Genomic DNA, 20034 nt, shown 5'->3' on the forward strand with positions numbered 1-20034 from the left:
GACTAGAGGTCACAACGGTCCAGATGATCACGGTCAGGTCTGAATCTGAGAGGAACAGCCAGCAAAAAATGAAGAAAGCCTCTGGCCATTGCCACTGTGTGGGAGTCCAGAACAGAGAAAAACCTAGGAGAAACCCAAGACCTCAGACTACTTTGACAATAGATAGGGCAGGGCCCTCAGCCGAGGGAGCAGACTGCTTTGGCAGTTCCACAAACTGCTTCCTCTTGCCAAGCAGCATTGCTTCCCTTTTATCTGAGCCGATGCCAGCATGTTTCCACCCAGGTCTGCTTCTCTGACGGACATTGACAAGGCAGGGAATTGGTCCCAGCCCAGACCCCGGGGAAGGAGCCGTAGAGCTGCATGTCCACCGAATAAGCACTGCAATATTTTATTTCTTTTTCAGCCTTTCCCCAAAAATGTCTAATTGCCTTTTAGAGAGACAAGGTGGGTGAGGTGTTGTCTTCTATTGGGCCAACTTCGGATGGTGAACGAGACAAGCTTTCGAGTTCTTCTTCAGGCAGTTGCCTTTTGTTAATGAGGTTCACGGGCCATTTACCAAGGTAAGAAGATGCTACAAGAAAATGGGAAAACGTTATGTAATGAGTGGTGATCATGTACCCAGGTGTAAATCAGGAGTAAGTCCACTGAAGTAAATGAAGTTACACTGATATAAAACAGCATGAGCGGGAGGAGAATCAGGCTCCTTTGGACAGGTATAATTCCGGAGTAACTCCGCTGAGTTTGATTTACACAGTCAATCTGAGTTGACTGTACCCCACTGTATTGTCCCAGGAAAGGGACAAAGCCCAGAGGAGGAGGGGCTGGAGGGAGTTTCAGTTTGGGGCTGGCTGGGACATGGAGTGAAGTGCAGACGTGGTTGTCTGGCTCACTGCCCCCAAAAATGGACCCAGCTGAGGGGTCCTGTTCTCTGCACCTGCAAACTCTGTTTTAGACCATGTTCCTGTTGTCTAATAAACCTCTGTTTTACTGGCTGGCTGAGAGTCACGTCTGACTGCAGAGTTGGGGTGCAGGACCCTCTGGCTTCCCCAGGACCCCGCCTGGGCGGATTCGCTGGGGGAAGTGCACGGAAGGGCAGAGGATGCTGAATGCTCCTAGGTCAGACCCAGGAAGGTGGAAGTTGTGTGAGCTGTGTGTCCTGCAGACAGGCTGCTCACAGAAAGGAGACTTCCCCAGAGTCCTGCCTGGCTTCGTGGGGAGCAGTTCCAGAGCATCGCCCAGGGACTCCGTGACAGGGGTGTGTTGTGTGTGTGGTCTATGTGGGGAAGCTAAGCTGAAGATGTGTTGTACGTTTCGTCATGGAAGTGCTGAAGTCCATGGTTGTTCTGATGTAACCTGAAGGCAAGCTCCCCAGTTGTGGCCTACCTGCTGGGAAAACTCACTTTCCATTTCTCAGAAGTGCATCGCCTGTTGAATCGTTGGCCTCTCCTGTGACTATAAACAGTAACAATGATGGAATTTGTGCTGTGGACATTAATAAAGGGGTGGTACCCAGGAGACCTGGTAAGAGACTGGTTTTCACTTTCCTGGCCCCAGTCACCTGACAGACTAGAGGCCAGCTCAGGTCAGTTCACTTGTGTATCAGTATAGATCAAAGCGATTGTTAAATGTATGAGTGCATTTGGCATTTAAACCGTATTAGCATAGATCAAAGCAATTGTTATATGTCTAAGTGTGTATTCAGATGTTTAAACTTCATGAAAACTAGTGGAATGTTATTTGTATTGTTTTCAGTAACGGTTCCTGTTGTAATCTAACAGCAAATTGTCCACTATTGTCTTTCATGTAAAATCTGATTAGTAGCAATTAATCTGGAGTAAATGACTAGTCTCTTAGGACTAGCAGCAACCTGATGTGGTGTGATTTTTGGTTTGAGTTACCTTTTATTACACAGTCCAGTTTGTCTGGATGGCAAGATAGGCTGGAGAGTCTGAGAAGACTGTCTGTGATTCCATGGTGAGACTGTTACAGTGATCCAGGAGTTCATATTTGTCATGGGCGTGGTGAAATCTAAGCATAGTACACACCACCAGTTTGGGGTGTCTGCCCTGTTTTCTGACAGTGGAACCTGAGAGAGGCATTCACAGTTGTGAGCCACTCCATGGAGCATGACACATAATTTGTTAGTCTCTAAGGTGCCACAAGTACTCCTTTTCTTTTTGCAAACAGTTAATACCTTTGTCATGTGGCAGGGGTCAGCATCCAATGGCTGTAGTTACAGACACCTACACTCTGAGCATTGGAGTGAGACATCCCAATATAACCCACTAGCCAGCCACCAGATGAGAAAAAGTTTTAATTATCAACCCGGATTAGATTTGCACCGGTGACTCATAAATGATAAACCCTATTATCTCGTTAGTCTTCCTCTTAGCCCCTAGGACTTGCTATCTGATACAGCCTTTGAGAATGCCTGGTGCAACCACCCTGTTACCAAAGGTAACGATCACTGTCTATTTTTGAGCAATGTAGAACTGTGAGTGATGGATAGCAGCAGTTTACCGTGTTAGATCCTTTGAACTGAAGACTGCTTTACATTGACCAACAACCCCGACAGGTCATTTCACCAGCAGGAATCACCAGAGCACATGGACACACCCTTGTTTCCTTGGCCAAGCTGTCTGCAGCAAGGATTGTGGGATGATGGTGTACTGCCCCTACACCAGTCAGCAATTCCCCTACAGAAGGGAAAGGAGTACTTGCGGCACCTTAGAGACTAACAAATTTATTAGAGCATAAGCTTTCGTGAGCTACAGTTAGTCTCTAAGGTGCCACAAGTACTCCTTTTCTTTTTACAGATAGAGACTAACATGGCTGCTACTCTGAAACCTGTCATTTTACAGAAGGGGAATCCTTTGCTGGGTTTATGGCTGCTTGGTGCGGGCCATAGTGGGTCTGACATCAAAGCACACAGAGGGAGTGTGAAGTGCAGCATGCATCAGAGCCTCCTGCAAAGGCCTGGAGACCTGGCTCTCCCCAGCCTTACAACGAGTGGGGATTTTGTTACTACCGTGGAGCTGCTGGGCCCAGTCCCACATCCAGGCTTTCCAGCCTCAGATGCAGTAAAGTGGCGTTGTCACCGATACCCATATCATTTTACAGCCCCCGATTTACAAATGGCTACTTCCCCTCAAGGATTTACCTATAAGGTCTCTAGGTCCAGCTGGCTCCCGCCAGCGGCCACGGCACCTCTGTGGCTGCAGCCTACGTGGACAGACCATCACAGAATCATAGAATATCAGGGTGGGAAGGGACCTCAGGAGGTCATCTAGTCCAACCCCCTGCTCAAAGCAGGACCAGTCCCCAATTTTTGCCCCATATCCCTAAATGGCCCCCTCAAGGATTGAACTCACAACCCTGGGTTTAGTAGGCCAAAGCTCAAACCCCTGAGCTATCCCTCCCCCAGCCCAGCAGGGTCCCAGGCACACAGCCCCCGGGCACTACAGCACTGCAAGTCTCAGGGCTGGCTGCATTCGCCGGTGTCTGGTGCTGGGCTGGCCGCAGGGGACCCCCACCACCCTTTCGCTAGGGTGCCTGGGATTCTGCCCCCATTGGCCCCCTTGCACCAAGGAGCTCCCCTCTCCCCCTGTAGGGGGCAGCCTTGCCAGGGCCACCTGCTGCATGGCTGGGAGGTGCCACGTGATCACAGGCAGGGCCTGCCCCTGCCTGTCCCAAGATGACAGGTTTCAGAGTAACAGCCGTGTTAGTCTGTATTCGTAAAAAGAAAAAAGAAAAGGAGGACTTGTGGCACCTTAGAGACTAACCAGTTTATTTGAGCATGAGCTTTCGTGAGCTACAGCTCACTTCATCGGATGCATAGCATATCGTGGAAACTGCAGAAGACATTATATACACACAGAGACCATGAAACAAAACTTCCTCCCACCCCACTGTCCTGCTCGTAACAGCTTATCTAAATTGATCATCAAGGAGGGCCATTTCCAGCACAAATCCAGGTTTTCTCACCCTTCCCCCCCCCCCCCCCCCAGACACACATACAAACTCACTCTCCTGCTGGTAATAGCCCATCCCTCTTTGAAACCTCTCTTTATAATGCGCATGATAATCAAGGTGGGTCATTTCCAGCACTAATCCAGGTTTTCTCACCACCCCCCCCCCCAAACTCACTCTCCTGCTGGCAATAGCTCATCTTACAATGTGCACAGCAATAATCCAAGTCCCAAGATGGCGGCAGCGGGAGGGCCGACGCGGTGACGTCAGCAGGCACGCCATGTGGGCTGAGGCCAAGCCCGGGGAGGGCCTGAGCGTGATTCGGCTACGGCAGCCGGCGGGGGACAAGTCAGGTCCGCTCCGCGCTGCCAGTCCCCTCGCGGCTGCTGCTGTCAGACCGGCCGCTTCCTCGCTCGCCCCGCCGCCGCTATGGCCGGCTACGAGTACGTGACCCCCGAGCAGCTGGCCGGCTTCGACAAGTACAAGGTGCCTGAGGGCTGGAGGGGGCGTGCGGGGAGCCCCGGAGGTGATGGGGTGGGGTGGGGTGGGGTGGGGCGGGGGGTTCCTGCGTGGGGAGCCCCGGGGGGGTTCATGGGGCGGGGTGCTCCGGGGGGGGATTCCTGTGTGGGGAGCCCCGGGGGGGGTTCATGGGGCGGGGAGGTTCCTGTGTGGGGAGCCTCGGGGGGGGGGGTCATGGGGCGGTGGGTTTCCTGTGTGGGGAGCCTCGGGGGGGGGGGTCATGGGGCGGTGGGTTTCCTGTGTGGGGAGCCTCGGGGGGGGGGGTTCATGGGGCGGGGGGTTTCCTGTGTGGGGAGCCTCGGGGGGGGGGGTTCATGGGGCGGGGGGTTTCCTGTGTGGGGAGCCTCGGGGGGGGGGGGTTCATGGGGCGGGGGGTTTCCTGTGTGGGGAGCCTCGGGGGGGGGTCATGGGGCGGGGGGTTTCCTGTGTGGGGAGCCTCGGGGGGGGGTTCATGGGGCGGGGAGGTTCCTGTGTGGGGAGCCCCGGGGGGGGGTTCATGGGGCGGGGAGGTTCCTGTGTGGGGAGCCCCGGGGGGGGGTTCATGGGGCGGGGAGGTTCCTGTGTGGGGAGCCCCAGGGGGGGGCGGGGGGGCCTTTCCCGAGGCAATGCGCCTCAGGCGGCGGCCCGGCCCCTCCCCCCGCCGACGCACCGCGGGGCGCCGTGACAGGCGGGAGGCGCCCCGGGCACGCGCGCGGTGGGGGGCGTCGGTGCCTGCAGCGTGCACGGCGCCTTCCCTGGCCCCGCCGCCGCCCCGCCTGCCCGGGGGCGGGTGCTGGCTCCCCGCGCGCGGCTCGCGCCCCGCCCCGCCCGGCTCCTGCGGCTGCCGCCGGGGATCCGGGACGGCCCCGGGCGCGGGGCCCCGCGGCAGCGTGGAGCCGGCTGGACCCGGCGCGGCGTGGGGTGCGATCCTCCGTCTGATCCGGGGGGCACGTGCCTCTGCATGTAGCCGGCCAAGTGTAATAGCCGCAGCCGGCTCCTTTGTCGTCCCCTGAGGGGCTCTTCCCAGTATAACGTTGAGGGTGTGATTAAAGTATAATGGAGCCCACGGGAAAAGCTTTCACCTTGATCGTGGTTGGGGCTGCTTTGCTCCTTTTAAACGGGTGTGGTTTTGTTTTTTTTTTAAAAAAGCTTTTGCTGCCTGATCCTCACTTTCTATGCAATCTTTTCCCAGGCTGAGAAAATCCTTCTCTGTCTAATCCAGGGGTTTGCAAACTGGCGGTTGGGACCCCTCAAGGGGTCCCAAGGTTATTACATGGGGGGGTCGCGAGCAGTCAGCCTCCACCCCAAACCCCGCTTTGCCTCCAACATGTATAATGGTGTTAAATATATAAAAGCGTGCTTTTAATTTATAAGGGTGGGTCGCACTCAGAGGCTTGCTGTGTGAAAGGGGTCACCAGTACAAAAGTTTGAGAGCTGTTGGTCTAATCAGACTCATTTGGGCAGCAGCAGCTTTTGTAACATGACTGAGTCAACTAGGGATGACACAGGATGGGGTTCTCGCACTATGTTCTGAATACAGCGGGTGTCTACACCTGGCTGTTTGTGTTCCAGTGTTGTTGACTGGGCTTGTGGCTTCCCACAGTAGGAGTGTGCTGTCAGCTTGGTGCATGGGGTCTGTTAATGGGAGTTGTGGGACTAGAGCTATGTTCGGCTGTAAATACCTTTATGGCTTCAACCATGATAAATACGTGGGTGCACGTTGCTGTTTATCATGCAAAACTGATGGATGTTCTTATACAGAAGCTGATCCTCTGCTGTAGATAATACAGCTTAAAACGTCTGGGAACAATGAGTAAGTCTACATCGATGAAACCTATTTAAGGAAATGATTGTAAATACAAGTAGACTTTTTGGGGGTATCCAAATTTCAGGATACAGAAGCAGATGTTGTACCAAAACTTGTGGTCCCTTTTATAATGTTTTAGGGACACTTGACATAAGAATCATATTAAAATAATATTTTCTTTATCTGTGGTACTAGTAAAACTTCACTCAGATCAAAATAACTTTAAAAATTGGATTTTTTTTATAATTGATATTCACGCCCAGGCTCCCCCCATCAATAGTGAAACTAGACTCATTAACTTCACCTTCTGCTTAGTTTCTCTGTCTGTTCTCCTTTACTAGCACGGTATTATATCCCATTTAGGTTTTTTTATACAGCACTTATCACCATGGTATCTGAGCACCTTCAGGAGTTAAACCTAGTGATTAATACCAGTCAAGTGGGGTTCCTCTGTTCCTCACACAAGGGGAATGATTGTGTATGGATGCCTTTCCAAACCCATGGCACGTCAGGTTAATAGAAAAGCAAGAGGGAGGAACAGTGCTTTGTGCATGGGCTGGAAATGGTGGATAAGGGAGCGAGTGCCACAGTCTTGGGCCATCCCTTGTGAGAGCCAGGTCTCCTGAGCAAACCAGCAGCAGAGGACTCTTGTGCCCAAAGACCAGAATTGCTCTATGTATTGTAGGTACTTACATGGCTTCCATTATCCTAGCAATTGCTTATTTATTCTCACCATACCATGTGGAAAGAGGAGTGTTCTTATCCCCATTTTAAAGATTAGGAACTGGGATAGACTGGTTTAAATCACTTGGTTTAAAAAAAAAAATAATAAAAAATCAAGTCCTGTTCAGGCTTTGAAAATTTGTGTTAATGCAACTTTATATTAAAATTTATTTGTTACCCTACCACTGGGGCATTTTTTAAACAGTATTTAAAATGTATCTTCCTTGAATCTTCTAAAGCTGATATAGGCAAAAACCACAAGATTGAAAATGTAGCCCGTGATCCTGCAAATACTTATTTAAGCAGACATGTAGCATTAATCATATGAATAGTCTCTGACTTCCTTGGGACTGCGCTCATGCATAAGTGTTTGCAGCTGAAGGGGATAAAATTGTGTCTTTATCTTAATTCCTCAGGGCTCCCATTCCTATAGATTATGTCCCACAACCTTGAAATGTATTTGTCTTCATAACACTCCTCTGAGGTAGACGAAGTGAATCATTATCTCCATTTTACCCTGCACTTCCCAAGTTTGGAAGTTGGTGGCTGAAAACCAACTGGAAAACTGCATAGAACAGATGGCTACCTTTTTTTTTTGCTGTTCTCTCCCAACCCTCCTGGCCAGTGCTGTCTGTTGAGAGAGCAAATTCTTGGGTGGATATGGTGCCCACCTCAGTGATGCAGACAGTGGGACCTCAGTCTTGATTGGGCCTTTGAACACTACAGCAACTCCAATCACAGTAAATTTGAGTGGAAGTGGAAGAAGAAATGTGGCCTACTTCTTTTTAATCTTATTTCTAACTTCTGATTCTGCATATGTATCTCAGCATCCCATCTTGTGACACATGTCAGTGTGCAAATTATTTCTGCTACTGAAAGGATGGAGGTTTGGAGTCCAAAGTAAAGGTTTCTTGTTCAAGGTCATGTGCAAGCCCAATGCTAATTTTGCTGTATGTAAAATTATATGAAGTGCAGCCCTGTATTATTAAAGATGGCAAAGAAACCTGAAAAGTCTGAAAGATATAATATGGGGTCTGCTCAAGCACACTCATTTATTGCCTCCAGCATCCAGAGTACTATCTTGAAGGAAGTATTCTCTTTAAAACTTTCTGCCATTGAAAGGAGAATAGTTGTGTAGGTACGATTCTCCAGTGGTACACAAGCTTACCAGCAAACAGTTGTTTAACAATAAGCATTGTTGTTCGGGGCCATGGGCGTACTTGGTGCTTCACAGTGATTGTAGACAAGGGCTCTGCCATGAGGTACTTAGTCTGGTTCCCCCCAATATTTTAGGGACGTATACAATGGGTGCAGGCTAAGAAGTGATCTCAATGTGTATTCCAAATAGGGTGGATAGGTAAGAAAACACAAACAAATTACTACTTCAGGTCTTCGTGTTGGGGAGGCTTGAAGGAAACCCAGCCCTTCCTGCAATAACATATTCACTACTTAGTTACAGTAATGCTGATCTCTTATATAATGCATGTTTTTCATCCATAGGCCTCAAAGCAGTTTACACAGGCAGTTGGTATACTTGTTTCCATTTTACAGATGGGGAAAGTGGGCAAGTCATTTCCCTGCGCTTCAAGGTCTCCCAGCAAAGAAATGGCAGAGCTGGAAATTGAACCTGAGTCGTCTGAGTCCCAGTCCTGTGCTCTGCCCAGGAGAGGGAAAAAATGACCCAAGCCCTCTTCTTGTCAGCAAAGAAGGAAGTGAGAAATATTGTAACTTTTTACTCGTGGGAGCTACTTGGATATTGCAGTGATGGGGCCATATAAGTACCTAGACAGGGAATGCTGGTCGTTGGCAGGCTCAAAAATGAAAGCATACTGAGAAGTTCACCCCTATGATTTTGGGGTGTAACCTTGGTAATTTTTAATAAGCCAAAAGCAAAAGTTGGTTCTTAAAAAATGCCACAGTGGGTGGCTTTTTATAGCATAACAACTATTGGGTCATAAAATCTCCATCTTTAGGTTGCTTTTCTCTTGGAATTATCAATGACAAGTAGCTTTCTATTCATTCTCCTTCTACAGTCACCTCTTTCCTTATTCTTGAGACAAACAAAATAGTGCTGTGAATAAAGCATCCTAAGATTCAAAGTCTCACTATTAGTTATGTGAAAGCCTCATTCTGTTGTCTTGTAACACAGGTACCTTGGTTTTAGTTGCTTTGTAAAGATGCAAAGTCCTGCTGGTTGTTAGTCTCTATGACTCCAAGCCTCCAGCTTGCGAAGAGCTTGCAGATTCCTGATCTGTGATCTTCAGCTCAGGCACTAGAAGAACACTAACACAGCTGCTACTCTGAAACCTGCTTATTTCAGTTAGTCTGTATCTGCAAAAAGAACAGGAGGACTTGTGGCACCTTAGACTAACAAATTTATTTGAGCATAAGCTTTCATGGGCTACAGCCCACTTCATCGGATGCATAGAATGGAACATACAGTAAGAAGATATGTATAAACACACACGCGCACACACACACAAAACATGAAAAGGTGGAGTAAGAGGCTAATTAATTAAGATGAGCTATTATCAGCAGGAGAAAAAAACTTTTGTAGTGATAATCAAGATGGGCCATTTAGACAGTTGACAAGAAGGTGTGAGGATACTTAACATGGGGAAATAGATTCAATATGTGTAATGACCCAGCCACTCCCAGTCTCTATTCAAGCCCAAGTTAATGGTATCTAGTTTGCATATTAATTCAAGCTCAGCAGTTTCTCTTTGGAGTCTGTTTTTGAAGCTTTTCTGTTGCAAAATTGCCACCTTTAAATCTGTTACTGGGTGGCCAGAGAGGTTGAAGCGTTCTCCTACGGGTTTTTGAATGTTATGATTCCTGATGTCAGATTTGTGTCCATTTATTCTTTTGCATAGAGACTGTCTGGTTTGGCCAATGTACAAGGCAGAAGGGCATTGCTGGCACATGATGGCATATATCACATTGGTAGATGTTCAGGTGAACGAGCCTCTGATAGTGTGGCTGATGTGATTGGGGCCTATGATGGTGTCCCCTGAATAGATCTGTGGACAGAGTTGACATCGGGCTTTGTTGCAAGGATAGGTTCCTGGGTTAGTGTTTTTGTTGTGTGGTTGCTGGAGAGTATTTGCTTCAGGTTGGGGGGCTGTCTGTAAGCGAGGACTGGTCTATCTCCCAAGATCTGTGAGAGTGATCATTTTTCAGGATAGGTTGTAGATCTTTGATGATGCGTTGGAGAGGTTTATGTTGGGGGCTGAAGGTGACGGCTAGTGGCGTTCTGTTGTTTTCTTTGTTGTGCCTGTCCTGCAGAAGGTGACTTCTGGGTACTCTTTTGGCTCTGTCAATCTGTTTTTTCACTTCAGCAGGTGGGTATTGTAGTTTTAAGAATGCTTGATAGAGATCCTGTAAGTGTTTGTCTCTGTCTGAGGGGTTGGAGCAAATGCGGTTGTATCTTAGAGCTTGGCTGTAGACAATGGATTGTGTGGTGTGTCCTGGATGGAAACTGGAGGCATGTAGGTAGGCATAGCAGTCAGTAGGTTTCCGGTGTAGGGTGGTGTTTATGTGACCTTCGCTTATTAGCACAGTAGTGTCCAGGAAATGGACCGCTTGTGTGGATTGATCTAGGCTGAGGTTGATGGTGGGATGGAAATAGTTGAAATCATGGTGGAATTCCTCAAGGGCTTCTTTTCCATGGGCCCAGATGTAATAAGGTAATAAGCAGGAAGTTCTGCATGTACAGATGCTGCAGGCAGAATTAGATATTATGCATCAGGAAGTGCTGATTTTTCTGGAATCTCCCAGTTGCCATATGGAGACTCAGTACTATCCTCCCACTGAGGATCTGTTATAAACAGGAAGGTAATACTGAGATCTGGGCAGGAGGCATTAGTCTATCTTAAGCATTTTTAATGTGCTTATTATGATATCTGTTTGTTACGTACGGTAACAATGAATTTGCCCATAAGAGAGCGTATTCATCGTCTTTCTTTGCTGCAGCTGGTGTTACTTAGATTCCTCCATCTTCTGCTTCTCATTCTTCCCCTCCCCCATGAGAAATAACTGTTCTTTAAACCATATTATTGGGGAAGGGTGGAGAAAAAGGGGTTGGAGGGGTATCTTGCTTCATGCTTTGAAAATAAATGGGCCTGGTCTCATTCTGGTCTGGTCTGGTTAGGAGCTGCAGTCAAAGGATCTCTGCAGAGCTTCACTCTGAGCAGATTCATCTGCAGCAGTATTCCTGTCAAGCACAATTGTCTTGTGGTATGAAACTGTGAGGTGGCTCACCAGAAGAGAGGCTTTACCCCAACCAAGTCTTCACAGATTAGACACAAGGTATGGATGGAAAGCATGGCATGGTTAGAATTTATTTAGAATTTACTTCTAAGACCTAATTAAAAAGATTGGCCTGATCAAAACCACCCAGTGCAGAGAGAGCCATATCTTATGCTGCACCCATGTGCTTGATTGATCTTGCATGTGACTATGCTATAGGCAGCTGTGAAACATCTGCATTACCTTGGTAGTACTGAGTAAGTTGACTTGTGCTGAATGTTCTAGCTACAGCACCTCTACTGTGACACAGTGCACCAGGTACTAGACGTCCAAATATTGTTGATTTTTTTAATAGCATGTTAATGGGTGACAGTAGCAAAAATGATGTGGTTGAAGTCCAGAGATTAAAGGGTGCTGGGTGGATGTGGCAAACAAACTGCTCCTAGAGGCCTATTACTATATTGGACAAATCAAGTGGTGTTTGCAACCCTCTTTGTCATTACACTTCACACTTTCTAGGTTCTTCTGGTCTCCAGAGTGCTTTTTAGATATTTTCTGGCTTTCTTCCCACGCAACCTTGGGCTGCTGATTTCTTAGCATTGGCTTCAGAATGTGCTCTGTTCCAGTCCTGAGCACTCCAGAACTTTCCAGGAGTCTGTAGACTCAGAATAATGTGTTCTCCATCAAGTAGAATGCTGCTGTCATGAATTAATTGAAAGTGTCTGTGGCACACTCTCAGCTGCTGTTTCTGAAAACACAAGCTCCTCAGAAAATTAGGATTTGCTTTTCAGAATACTGATAGGGCTTAGTGTGCATTACTGACTGACTACAGGGTCTCATTTTTAAAAACTACCCCCCCCCCAAGTTAAAAATGACTTCTTTATTTCTCCAACTCGGAGGACTTTCCAGTGCTTTTCAGTTGGTGCTAACAACTTGCATATCAGGTTTGAAGCCAAAGCAGTTGAATGGCCAGTTCCTACCACTCCCACGAAAATAGTCTGCATTCTTTTTCATTCTCCCTCGAGATGGAAGCCGTGGGTGTGTGGAGAAGGGGAAGCTTTGGCAGGATGTTCTTGAATCTCAGAGAGTGAGTTTAGTTAATCTCTGGAAAAATGGTGTAAGCATTTTAAAATACTGCAGTGTTGGTTTTTAAAGCGGAGTGGGGCATATAACGAATGCTGCCAGACCTTTACAGCATTACTAATCGTCCTTCCTGTTATGACGATTGCAGGATAGAGTGACTGGTATTTGCCAATGCACGTTATTTTTCTTATGTCCTTGTTGAAGGTCTAAACCTGTTTCCTAATAGATCTGCTGTGACACGTGCTACGGTATCTGTTACAGTCTTGTCGGACAGCGCAAGGTAGCCTTTCTGAAATTTAGCCTGGGATAGCACGTTGCTCTCTGCTCCTTTTGGGTACCAAGTTTTTGAAATACGTATCCAGTGTCTTCAACGTGGCCCTATTGAACAGTGAACTTCCACAGCAGGCCAAATGACTGGCCTGTTACAGATACGCTATACCTCCAGGGCGGGAAAAGGGTTGTCTACATTACTGGCTGGATCGACAGGCAGCGATTGATCCAGTGGGGGTTGATTTATCGCGTCTAGTCTAGACACGATAAATCAACCGCCGAGTGCTCTCCTGACTCTGGTACTGAACCAGGGCGAGAGATGCAGGCGGAGTTGACGGGGGAGCGTTGAAGACACCGCAGTAAGTATATCTAAGTACGTTGACTTCAGCTATGTTATTCACGTAGCTGAAGTTGCGTAACTTAGATCGATTTCTCGCCCCGCCCCTCCCCCCCCGCCAGTGTAGACCAGGCCTCAAATTGCTGTTGCTGACTGTAATGGGTGTGTAGGTAGGCCTACACAAGAGAGGACAATTTACTGTTTGTGCTGAGAGCTTTACAGGGAAGATGGCCAAAGATGTATCTGAACTCTGAGTAATTTACAGATGTAACTCACAGCACCTGGTACCCAGCGTGTGATTTAGCTCTTTCTATGCCAACAGTTGGTATCACTCTATCTGTAGTAATGTTCTGGGGTTGAAGACTGCAGCCTTCTCCGTCCTGTGACGACGTTCTTGGGCAGCTAACTGCCCTGTTCCTTGTTTTTCATTTGATCGACCAGATAATTTTTGCCCCTCTCATAAATCTGAGTTCTGATTTTGGGTGACCTGAATTGAATGTGAAAAATCCTCTGCTAGTGAGTGAGTAGCTTTCCCTTGCTAGAGTTGGTAGCTAAGCCGCCAATTTCTGCAGAATATAAACTTTCATCTAATTAAATTATAACTAGCGCTAATGGCTGTGACGTTAACCTCTGGTGTAATTACACTGTTGTAGTTCTGCTGTTCATAACTCCCAGCGTAGACGTTCTCATTCCAGAATTAGTGCTGCTTTCGGGTTTAGTTTAAGTTGCTAAGAATGTTCACACAGGGATTTATGCTGGTATACCTCGTGGTCTGCTAATACAGATAACAGTAGCATGCTATAAATGATATGTTAGGCTGGTATAAGTGTACAGATAACCTTTTCTGTTTAGACAGGCTCTGAGCATGAAGAAAGTTGGTTCTGCCAAGGAGAGGCACTGGAGCCACAAGCAGCAGCAGTGTGAAATCAGGACATCTGGTCAGTTTTTCTGCTGCTATTTAGAAACCTGTGGGCAGCTGTGAAGCTGTCAAGAATAGTCCATTTCACACTAGTGCTCCTTAGGGATGCTGCGTGGAGCTATGGAATTACGCACAACAGTTACTCACAGGGTACTGAGGGAGAGGGGTGGAAACTACCCCCCATGTCTGCAGCGGCCGTTCAGACACCTGATAACCAGAGGATATGAAAGAGGATGCCTCCAAGTAGAGTCCATGCCAAAATCCATATGCCCTCCTGTTAGCCGATGGCCAGGGATGTTTGGTGAGGTGCTAGCTATGCCCGTTTTATACCATCCGTGACTTTAACCGCTAGGACGCACTGTCCCTTCACGGCGGGCAGCCCGGGCTAGGCTGACGGATGCCCCAAGGTCCTAACCACCCGTGACTTTAACTGCTAGAGCTCAGAGCTCCTTCGCAGCGGGCAGTCAGGATTGACTGACAGGTGCCCCAAGAGCTTGCCCCGTGGAGGCGGCACAACTCAACGCTAGGCTCTTAGTACTCTCACCTAATGGCCAGGCTTTATAGCCAAAACGGCTGAGGTTCTTTAATTGTGTTGGCTGCTTCACAGTAAACCAGAGAAACAAGTCAGGCTTATGGACAAATGGTTACCAAAATTTATTAAACTAGATTCTAATCATGTGGTTACAAAATTGCTAGTGCCTACTTATTTAAATGTAGAGATGTTACACACACAAACAAGTTACAAAACTGAAGCCACAATCCCAAAGAAAGAAAACAAAGTATAGAGCTCTATTTCAAAATATGTGTACACTAAAGATAGGAGATCAGGTGTGGGTGCTTCTTACCCTCCTTGCATCTCTCGATTCCAGCGGTGCCAAGCCAGGATCGGTCACTCAATTCCGCGGAAAGACGAATAAGGGACAAGGCTTAGGGACCCTCTTAGCTGCAGAAGCCTTGGGAGGCTGTCACTTATCTGACCAGCAGATAGATAGTGAAAAGCACTCAAAAATCATGGTGCTGTAGGTCCCCTACTTATACCTCTGTACTCCTTTAGTCTCTTTCTCCTTTCTTATGCCAATTTGGGGCTGGTCTGTCTGGGCGACGCCAGCTCTCACAAGAGTAGTTTACACTTGCAAGGGAGAGAAACAATAAGTTTCGACTACTGGACATTCCTTTTATTAGGGTAAATATTTTCCCACCTAGGATGTTGGTGTGTGTGCATCATGCTGTTTAGTAGGGGCTAAGAGCCATGTCTGTCACAGCGCCTCTGCCTGCTGTGAGCCTAATCGTTGTATATGTTCCCAGAGGCACATTGTAGCAGCACACCTGTGCTTTTCACAGCTTCAAAGGCTGTGCTGGAATTTATGTTAAGTGCCCTGTTTTGGCTTCCGCAATGCTGGTCTGAGGGGGGGGGGCTGGGTGTCTGGCTACACCTCCCCAGTAGGTGTTTGGGGGGCAGGGTGAAAGCTGGGCTACTCAGCAGAGTCTTGCCCTAGCACCTCCCTGCTGGAGCCCCCACCTTCTTCATTTTACATTTCTGCCTCTGGGCTAGTAGGTTGAGTCCTCCAGCTGTTAGGTGTCTGGTAAATTTTCAAGCCCCATGCATGATGTGCGTCTTGTAGAGTGTCTCTGCATTGCTCTGAAAGGGTGAAGGGCTAGCATGAGTTGTGTGCTTGTCATGAGCACTTCCTCTAGCCTATATGCAAAAACATAAAACAGGGCTGGCTTTGTTTGGTCCCTTGCTTTCAGAGCTGGCATGTAGATTCTTGTCGATTTGGGGTTTTGGGAGCTTCTAATGAAGAGATTAGGTGACGTTCATCATTTAAACAGAAGGATAAACAGGTGAGAGAGTATCCACATTGGTAGAAGACACACCCTCCTGTCACAGAGGAGCCTTCCTAGCATGGGGTGATCTTATTTGGCTGTGTGACTCACGTTAGACTTTGCATTGTGGTTTCCTGCTCACCAGATCAAGAGCTACCTATAGCACTCTTACTTCCGGGAGGTTTACTTTGTGTCGTTCAACAGCCACAACTTCCAGCTACTTAAGAACTGATGGACTCGGAAGGGAGATCATTTGCTCCTCCTCCAGGAGGAGAATGGATTTAGCATGGCCCTCAGAGTAACAAAGGTATACAATCTTCACTGCAGAGTTAATGCAGGTTGGCTTAGCTCAGGTGTAAGTGGCTGTAGTCGAGTGTGTCCACTCCACTGCATCCACGCTAGTGCTTTACTGGGTCGTGTGAGGCGGTAGGACTTCTGGGGGGATATCCCAAGGTTCTAAGCACTGCAGAAATCTGAGCTGCTCTGACTCCTTCTCAGTGAATTGTGGGAGAACTTGACTGTCCTTTTGAGCACCCAGGGAGCAGGAGAGATGGAACAATTGGACGGCATTAGCAGGATTTACCAACCCTAGTGTAAGCAATGCTTGGGCTTTAGCCTATATCCCAGTATTTGCTGGCTAGGCAGCCCCACCATGCTCCAGTGAGACATCTGTGTGTGTGGATGGGAGCTGGGCTAGGGGCAACTCCCAGAAAGGAGTCGGAGTTAACTTTGCAGCAAAGATATAGCCCTAAAGGGATGCTGGAAAAATGATTGCCACACTTGCAAAAGAATATTTTTTCAATTGTTGTTTTATCCAAGGCTAGCAGCTCATGAAGAGTGGGTCTCCTCCTGTACACTCCCTCTGCTGCATAGTTGTTAGTGCATGAGATGCTCTGATCTCATGAAGTGTCCTTCCTCTCATAAGGCATTTAAGTCAGGAAATTACTGTAAGGAATTGGCCATGTCAGCTTCACATGGAGGTTCCCAGAGGGATGCATTGTAATAGGGAAAATGACCTGTGTTCTGTTGGCAGGTAGGAGAAATTAACACTCTGATCAACACACATGTTGAGTCTTTCTGATGGGATTAAAACTACGACAACAGCCTGTGACTGTTTTGTATCTCTGCTACAATAAATCCCATTATCAGTGTTCTCTGCTGACTAACACTTGGTGCTTGGCTTGCTGGGACTGTTTGAAAAAGTACTTCAGCTCATTATAGAAATCTAAGTATTGTTTCCAGTCCCTGGCTCAGAAAATGGTTACACAATTAGGCCTTGCCCAGTTGACTTGGCTCAGTGTACCACTATACTGTTTTGCTTTTCAGGAGTCTCAAGACTTTGCTTTGTGTAGGATACCTGTAAAGAATGCTGTTTAACTGTTATTTGCCCACACCTCTGCTAATGGAGAATGACTCAGAGTGAGCTGTAGCAGGGCTGGGAGGGGTGAACACACACAGTACAGTCCCAGCCTTGTCTGTACAACAGCATCTGTCTGCTTCAGATAAAGGCATTGCTTGAATTACAAGAGAATCTTCCTGCAGTTCCTGGCTCCTGCTGAAATCTTTCCTTGTGTTTGCTTTGGTAGATTTGTTTAAAAGAAGGTTCTGACTGTTTCCTCTTTGCATAATGTAATGAGCTTCTCTTCTCTCACGTGGAATTCTCAAGTGTTTTTTCTGATTTTAAAAAAGAATTGACTCTGTGCAGAGGGTGTACTCGGTACTGTACTGTCCCTGCCCATAAGAGCTAATTAAGGCCTTGTCTACATGGGAAGTTCAATCTAAGCTACGCAATTTGGGTTACGTGAATAGTGTAACTCAAATCGACATAGCTTAGATCTACTCTACCGTGGGGTCCACACTACTCAATGTCAACAGGAGATGCTCTCCCACCGACTCCCCCTACTCCTCTTGATCCGGTGGAGTGCAGGAGTCGACCAGAGAGTGAGCTGCGGTTGATTTAGCAGGTCTTCACTAGACCCGCTAAATCAACTACCGATGCATCGATCGCCACTCATGATCCCCCAGTAAGTGTAGACAAGCCCGAACAGTTCAGTATGTACTGGGAGACTCAGAGGAAGGTCGTGACTTACGGCATCTCCTCTTTCGCCTCTGTCTCTCTTTCCTTCAGCGTTTTAAAAACTCTACCCCTGCTAATTGGAGTTGCAGCTAGCAAGGGATGTGAAGGGTAACAAGAAGGGTTTCTACAAATATGTTAGCAACAAGAAAAAGGTCAGGGAAAGTGTGGGCCTCTTACTGAATGGGGGAGGCAACCTAGTGACCAGCTTTTTCCACATCAATGAAGTACTCAATGCTTTTTTTGCCTCGGTCTTCACAGACAAGGTCCCAGACTGCTGCACTGGGCAGCACAGTGTGGGGAGGAGATGAGCAGCCCTCAGTGGTGAAAGAACAGGTTAAGGACTATTTAGAAAAGCTGGACATACACAAGTCCAGGGGGCTGAATGCAATGCATCCGAGGGTGCTGAGGGAGTTGGCTGCTGTGATTGCAGAGCCATTGGCCATTATCTCTGAAAACTCATGGCGACCGGGGAAGGTCCCGGATGATTGCCTATCTTTAAAAAAGGGAAGAAGGAGAATCCAGGGGAACTACAGACCAGTCAGCCTCACCTCAGTCCCTGGAAAAAATCATGGAGCAGCTTCTTATGGAAGCCATTTTGAAGCACTTGGAGAAGAGGGAGGTGATCAGGAACAGTCAGCATGGATTCACCAAAGGCAAGTCATGCCTGACCAACCTGATTGCCTTCTATGATGAGATAACTGGCTCTGTGTATATGGGGAAAGCAGTGGACATGATATATCTTGACTTTAGCAAAGCTTTTGATACGGTCTCTGACAGTATTCTTACCGGCCAATTAAAGAAGTATGGATTGGATGAATGGACTATAAGGTGGATAGAAAGCTGGTTAGATCATTGGGCTCGATGGGTAGTGATCAACGGCTCGATGTCTAGTTGGCAGCTGGTATCAAGCAGAGTGCCCCAGGGGTTGGTCTTAGTGCCGGTTTTGTTCAACATCTTCATTAATGACCTGGCTGATGGGATGGATTGCACCCTCAGCAAGTTCGCAGATGACACTTAGCTGGGGGAGACGTTGATACGCTGGAGGGTAAGGATAGAGTCCAGAGGGACCTAGACAAATTATAGAGGATTGGGCCACAAGAAATCTGCTGAGGTTCAACAAGGACAAGTGCGGAGTCCTGCACTTAGGGCGGAAGAATCCCATGCACTGCTACAGGCTGTGCATCGACTGGCTAAGCGGCAGTTCTGCGGAAAAGGACCTAGGGGTGACAGTGGACGAGAAGCTGGATATGAGTCAGCAGTGTGCCCTTGTTGCCAAGAAGGCTAATGGCATATTGGGCTGTATTATTAGGAGCGTTGCCAGCAGATCGAGGGAAGTGATTATTCCCCTCTATTTGGCACTGGTGAGGCCCCATCTGGAGTATTGCATCCAGTTTTGGGTCTCCCACTACAGAAGGGATGTGGACAAATCAGAGAGAGTCCAGCGGAGGGCAACGAAAATTATCAGGGGGCTAGGGCACATGAATTATGAGGAGAGGCTGAGGGAACTGGGCTCATTTAGTCTGCAGAACAGAAGAGTGAGGGGGGATTTGATAGCAGCCTTCAGTACCTGAAGGGGGTTCCAAAGAGGATGGCTCTTAGCTGTTCTCAATGGTGGCAGATGACAGAACAAGGAGCAATGGTCTCAAGTTGCAGTGGGGGAGGTCTAGGTTGGATATTAGGAAAAACTATTTCACTTGGAGGGTGGTGAAGCACTGGAATGGGTTACCTAGGGAGGGGATGGGATTTCCATCCTTAGAGTTTTTAAGGCCTGGCTTGCCAAAGCCCTGGCTGGGATGATTTAGTTGGGCTTTGAGCAGGGGGTTGGACTAGATGACCTCCTGAGGTCTTTTCTGACCCTAATCTTCTATGATTCTGTGCTATCCTGACATGCACAACTCCTTGTTCAGGCCTTAATCATCTCCCTCCTCAGCTATTACAGTCTCTTTCTCTTGGGTCTTGCTAAAACACTCTTGCTTCAACAGTGTCATCCTCTTCCCCTTGCCCTTTTTTTTTCTTATTTTTCTACACATCAAGTTCAGGCTTCTAATTCTATCTTTCACGGTACCCCATTTTGCAGCCCTTGCCTCCATCTCTGACCTGGTCTCATTTCATGTTCTTCCCTCATCCCCACACCCTGCAGGACCCACTCTAACAGTTATGCTAACCTCTATGCCCCTTTTGTAGCCTTCTGTCTGAGACATCTCTTGTCCTTATTCCATGCTTCTTCCTGTGCAGGACATGTTTTCTGAAATCTGTCAATTTTCCACCTCTGCCTCATT

The 20034-nt window shown here is 47.8% G+C and overlaps 1 protein-coding gene and 1 long non-coding RNA gene across 2 annotated transcripts in view; one reads left to right on the plus strand and one right to left on the minus strand.

The window, feature by feature from the left end:
• Positions 1-406: 406 nt before the first annotated feature.
• Positions 407-4206, minus strand: LOC141983722 (uncharacterized). The gene is made up of 3 exons (XR_012638481.1): positions 4147-4206; positions 2521-2696; positions 407-571 (listed from the first exon to the last, which is right to left on the minus strand). It is a non-coding gene; the product is annotated as an uncharacterized LOC141983722 (long non-coding RNA).
• A 72-nt stretch (positions 4207-4278) lies between these two features.
• Positions 4279-20034, plus strand: part of SELENOI (selenoprotein I) — a 54826-nt gene continuing 39070 nt past the window's right edge. The window contains exon 1 of the mRNA XM_074947321.1: positions 4279-4455. Within this exon, the coding sequence (XP_074803422.1) occupies positions 4399-4455 (57 nt within the window). The 5' untranslated portion in view covers positions 4279-4398. The remainder of the gene's footprint in view (positions 4456-20034) is intronic.

The sequence above is a fragment of the Natator depressus genome, chromosome 3 (genome assembly GCF_965152275.1).
Source record: "Natator depressus isolate rNatDep1 chromosome 3, rNatDep2.hap1, whole genome shotgun sequence".
Classification (NCBI taxonomy): domain Eukaryota; kingdom Metazoa; phylum Chordata; order Testudines; family Cheloniidae; genus Natator; species Natator depressus.